This window comes from Drosophila hydei, unplaced genomic scaffold (assembly GCF_003285905.1).
Source record: "Drosophila hydei strain 15085-1641.00,03,60 unplaced genomic scaffold, DhydRS2 tig00008144-arrow-arrow-pilon, whole genome shotgun sequence".
Lineage (NCBI taxonomy): Eukaryota > Metazoa > Arthropoda > Insecta > Diptera > Drosophilidae > Drosophila > Drosophila hydei.
The window spans coordinates 1,196,630-1,202,324 of record NW_022045849.1 but is presented as its reverse complement, the minus strand read 5'-3'; the positions used below and the strand labels follow the sequence as shown (position 1 = coordinate 1,202,324).

Here is a 5,695-nt window from a genome sequence, read left to right as displayed (position 1 = left end):
AAATCAGGGGAAAGAGATGGAGATGGAAAGAAAATATCCTCCACCTTGACGTTAAGGTTCTATGAGCTCTATGAGCTCAAGGAAAACCCTTTTGGCAGCATGTACGACAAACGTATCATATGATTCCAATAGTTTCTTTGACTTCTATACTCTAGTCAAATGTGCTAAAGACATATCCTGATCATGTCACTCAAACACAAACAAACAGAAAATTAGAGCATTTATAGAAACTTGTTACGAAATCGATGTCAAATTCAAAATTGTTCAAATACAAGCCCGAGCTGGTAGTAAGTGAATGGCACACTCATGGAAATTATTTCTACGAAAGGTGCTTCAAGCGAGCGCAAGCCTTAAGTCGAGATGGAAGCCAGCACCTGGCAGGAGTTGGCATATCGCCAAGCAACGTCTACACTCCTTCAAGTATTATATGCTCCTAATTACGGCCGATTATCTGCACTGGTCGACAGTCCAAGATGAGCAATTGGCTTGGAGGCAGCAGAGCCTTGCACACATGGGCTCACATGGGCAGAAGTTGCCTGCCTCGCTGTTGCTAAGTGCCCAGAGTCAGCAGAGCTTACGTAAGTCTCCTCCAAAGCGTTGCAACTTTCGCTCTGCGACCATACGGGACTATGAGAATCAGCTGCGCGCATACTCGTCGCGCAAGAAGATGTTCTGCTACTTTGCCACGATCAAAGTGAAGAGCAGTGCCGGCAAATCGATTATTCATATGACAGCCAAAGATTTTGTGCGCTCGATGTCGCCAGGCCTAAGCCAGCCGGAGGGCTTGGGTCTCAACCACTATATCACAATTGAAAAGGACGATTTGCACAAGCTCCACGTTCGGGGCGTATCAAAGGACAGCATATTCTATAAACTCCGGCCAGATGGCATGGTCACGTATGCGGACTTCCTTTATCTGCGCAGCCTGGTGGTCATGTCGGAGAAATATTTCGAGATGGGCTTCAAGCTGATTGATAAGCAAGGCAAGCAAATGCTCGACAAGAATGAGATGAGCCTGCTGTTATTTGGCATTCCCGATGCCTCCCTGAAGATCACAAGCTCTGTAAAGTATTATTTATTCGGTCCCAAGCTCGACCAGAAGCTGAGCCTAAACCAATTTCTGCAGTTCAAGCGACAGCTCTTCCACGACATTATCCAGCTCGAGTTCAATATGCTGAAGAAGAAATGCTCGAAGAGAGCTGACACCTTAAATCATCAGCCCTCACACAAAATAAGCGAGCTACGCTTTGCCAATCTGCTGCTCGACTACTCCAGAATGCCGAAGAGCCGGAAGAAAGAAAGACTCGAGCGCACCCATAGGCGGTATCAGAAGAACCCTCAGGGCGTCACTTTCGAAGAGTTCGTGGCCTTCTTCAAGTTCATTCAGCATCTGCATACCATTGAGACTGCGCTCACCTTTCACTCTCTAACCGGTGCAGGCCTGTCCCGAACGACGTTCAAGCACATTTCGGATGTTGTTGTGCGCTCTCCACTTTCCTCTCATGTTATCGATATCATCTTCTCAGTGTTCGCCAATGAGCAGTCCGGGAACTTGCGCTACAATGAGTTCATTGAGATGGCCCGCAATCGTCTGTCGCGTTGCACAATAATTTCCTTTAAGCTGGGACAAGTCTTATCCAGTATCTATAGGTGTGCCGAGAGGACGTATTTCTGATATCATTGATATTGTCTTACGGCGTTCCAAAATGCAATTTGTGCTAGAAGCTCCCAAAGCCAATGCAGCACTAGACAAAGTACAGCTATCCCTCTCTCTCTCTCTGTCTCCCCCTGCCTCTCTCTCTCTCTGATTTGATGCACTTTTGTGAGCCCTTCACTTAACTCCTTTGAGTACAAACGCTTTTAGCTACAAGAAATCTCAGTCGCAGTCGTCAGCCACTAACCAGAATTGAAGGAGACGCAGCACACGTCTCCGACTGCGACGCCGACTGTTACCTGCTCTCATACATGTATAAGTTAACTTATAACACTTAGTTAGCTTATAACACTTAATATAAGGTATTATTCAACACTTATTATCGGGTGCTAGACATGTTAAGGAACAGCCCTGGCAAGAGCAACTCTACTTACGCCGGTGAGGCTATGATTTGTAAAAATATAGATCAGTCTCGTGTTTTAACTCGTACTGATAGGACATGCTAAAAATTGGTGTCATATAAGTAAAACTAAAAATAGTGAATATAATAAGAAAAACCAATAAAATTAACTGTTTCGATTATTCAAAAAAGAACAATTAAAAGCAGGGTTAAAAAGCGTTTTTCCAGTAAACCGCTTAAATAAATATTCACTCCGTCATTTGCTCGTTAAATGGCTTATTTCATTGTCTGAGCCCGAGGCCAGCAATAAGAGGCACAGTCGCCTCTCAACCTAACTTTCAGTCACCACAGGACTGGAAAACATATAATTGGCGCCCAACGTGGGGCCGGACAGAACACTTATCGCATTAGTGCCAGAAAGAAGCTATACGCACCCATACCAGGTCTCTCCGAGCAGCAACAGCAGCCAGTGCCAGCTGTTGATCCCTTCCAAGCACCGCCATATCCCACACAGCCATCGGCAGCGGCGGCAGCAGCAGCATTCGAGCAGCCTGCACCACCAGCCGTTCAAGAGGAACGCAAGAGCGGTGGTCTCTTCTCACTCACTAGTCTAGTGCCCACTGGCGTGTTACAGAATATTTCGGGTCTAGTGCAATCGGCCACAGGCAGAACCAACGAACCTGCGCCACCCCCACCAGCCAGCTACAATCCAGCTGATTCTGGTGGCTACTTTGACATAAGCACATCCGGCGCTGCCGTACCGCAGCCGCCTGCAAACTTTTTTACGCCTGCAGCTCCGCCTGCTGCTGCTGATTATTTTTCGCCCACTGTAGCACCACCCACTGTAGGTGGTTACATCAATCCTTCCGTAGTTGCTGCAGCTCCGTCTGTTGGTAACTTCTTTACGCCAGCACCAGCTGTTTCTGGGCAATCAACCGGTGTTCAGCCAACGCCAGCCGCGGTACCACCGACATTTACTCAGCCTGGGGCAACTGCTCCGCCAGCGACATACGCTCAGACTCCGACAGTCACCCAAGTAGCCACTGTCCCTCAGCCACTGACAGCTGCTCAAGCACCTGGTTTAATCGAGAGTACTCCAACGTTTGCACCGCCATCAGTGGCTGCAGCAACTCCCCCACCAGCGGCAGTAGCAGCACCACCACCAGCGGCAGGACCTGCACACTCCTCGTACCGCCTGCAGAAGGGTACCAGACTCTACAAGAGTCCACTGACAGCTCAGGAAACTGCAGTGCCCGCAACAGGCTTTGGCCAGCAAACAGCTTTAACAGCCACGCCCTTTGCACCCTTCGCAGCACCTGCTGCTATTTTTAATCCTTTTGGAGCACAGCCTACAGAAGTTGCCCTATTTACAGCGCCAGCTCCGTCAGCTGCACCAGCGCCAAGCCAGGAAGTTCCTCTGTTGCGGCTGCACCACCCCCAACTGGGCCAGCAACATCGCTGTTTACACCACAGGCATCGACGGGCCTCTTTCAGACTCACGAAGCAACTACATCGCTTTTTGCACCAGCACTAGCCGATACACTTCAGGAGGTTCCTCTCTTTTCCAGTCCGACTAACGCAACACAAGGACTTACACCAGATACAAGCAACAACCTTTTTAAGTCACCGACTCAGAGGGAAGAGCTAAAGAGCTCTTCAAATCAAAATCAGGAGGTTACACTATTTGCACCACCGTCAACTGCACCTGTTTCGGAAGTTCCATTATTCCCAACATCACAGAGTTTGCCCATATTTTCACAAGGACCAGCAACAGCTCTATTCGCACCACAGTTGGATGCTAAGCCAGAACCACAGCAGGCAAATCTACAAGCGGAATCGTTGAGGAAATCCCCTTGTTCACGGCACCACCACCAACAGTAGAAGCAACAACTAACGAGTTCTTCGCGGCGGCAGAGCCAAGCGACTCTTCATCCATACTAGAACCAAGTCAAGAAATCCCCAAAACACCGCCAACTGCATTAATTCAAGAAGTTTCACAGCGGCGTCACGTCAACTGCAGCGGCCGGCATTGTCGGCAGTTGCCGCACGGCAACAGCAGCTACTGCTGAACGGCTCGCTGAAGAGCAAGACGAAGACATTTCCTGCGTATCGAGCATCGGTGCGCAGCGAGAGCGACGACAAGGAGTACAGGGCGCCTAGCAAAAAGTCGGCCGGTGTCGCAGTCGCTGGCAGCCAAGATCAGCGGCAAGAACTGTAACAATCTGCTGCACAACGCCGGCAATAAGCTAAGCGTGAGCAGCAACTCCTTCGGCCTATACGCAGCATCTGGCATCATCGCCCAAGAGCCCTGTCTCCAGCAACGGCCATCTGAACAAATACTGCCTGACGGACTTGACGCGCCGCAAGGCCGAATTCAATCGCCAGCTGAGCGCGCCGACAGACTACACACATCACTCGTCCAGTAACGGCTCATAGCATCGCTGGAGTGGTGGGACACAGTCATCACGGCCATCACGGGCACGTGCACGGCCAGTCATCGACGGCGCCAGCCACACTCAAGTCGCTGCGGCTGCACAACTTTGGTGTGCATCATCCGATGCCAAGGCTCACGTCCACGTCGGGCACCAACAGCTTCAACAGACGCCACATACGTAGGCGCAAGAGCAAGCTTAGTAAGCGCCTGCTGAACGGCGATAGCGAAGAATCAGTACGCTGCTCATACTGCTCCGTATTGAATGTGAATGAGAACGACTTGCGGATTTCATTCGAGAACACCTGCACCGACTCGCTGGTCACCGCTGCTAATATGCGACCAAGGAACCGAAATGGTGCACTTTGATGATGTGCCGTTGTACGGCACTCCGAAAGAGGAGCCATATGCTGTGCTTTAATCTGCATTGGCCTCACTCTTTGGTGGATCATCGACGCAAAGAAGTCCGCGAAGCACTTGCGAGGAGTCGTCGCTGGAATTGGGTCGGTCGAGGACGACCTTACACTTGAGGGGGGGGTAGTTAACTTATAACACTTAGTTAGCTTATAACACTTAATATAAGGTATTATTCAACACTTATTATCGGGTGCTAGACATGTTAAGGAACAGCCCTGGCAAGAGCAACTCTACTTACGCCGGTGAGGCTATGATTTGTAAAAATATAGATCAGTCTCGTGTTTTAACTCGTACTGATAGGACATGCTAAAAATTGGTGTCATATAAGTAAAACTAAAAATAGTGAATATAATAAGAAAAACCAATAAAATTAACTGTTTCGATTATTCAAAAAAGAACAATTAAAAGCAGGGTTAAAAAGCGTTCTTCCAGTAAACCGCTTAAATAAATATTCACTCCGTCATTTGCTCGTTAAATGGCTTATTTCATTGTCTGAGCCCGAGGCCAGCAATAAGAGGCACAGTCGCCTCTCAACCTAACTTTCAGTCACCACAGGACTGGAAAACATATAATTTATACATTTAAGCCAGCAAAAGCACAATTTGCTTTGCTTTCAGCTTTGTAAAATTGAGTAAACTTCTCAAAAATGCAACCAACTCAAGTTGTCTGAGAGAGCTTTAAGTGCGAGCATGTCAATATCTGTATCTCTATGACGAATGTCTTCGGTCTTTTACTTCATATTTCATTTGTCCCTTTAGAGTTGACAACTAAAGAACTCCCTTGAAGTGTAAAG

General features: G+C 48.4%; 1 protein-coding gene across 1 annotated transcript; it reads left to right on the top strand.

The window, feature by feature from the left end:
* Window positions 1-427: 427 nt before the first annotated feature.
* On the top strand, window positions 428-1,675 carry LOC111600074 (calcium uptake protein 1 homolog, mitochondrial). The gene has a single exon (XM_023316014.2). It carries the CDS (start codon window positions 428-430, stop codon window positions 1,673-1,675), a length of 1,248 nt encoding a protein of 415 aa, XP_023171782.2.
* The last annotated feature ends 4,020 nt before the right edge of the window (window positions 1,676-5,695 follow it).

What these genes read in the sequence shown, in the direction of transcription:
- LOC111600074 (XM_023316014.2), top strand. Translation starts at nt 428, where the DNA reads ATGCTCCTAATTACGGCCGATTATCTGCACTGGTCGACAGTCCAAGAT.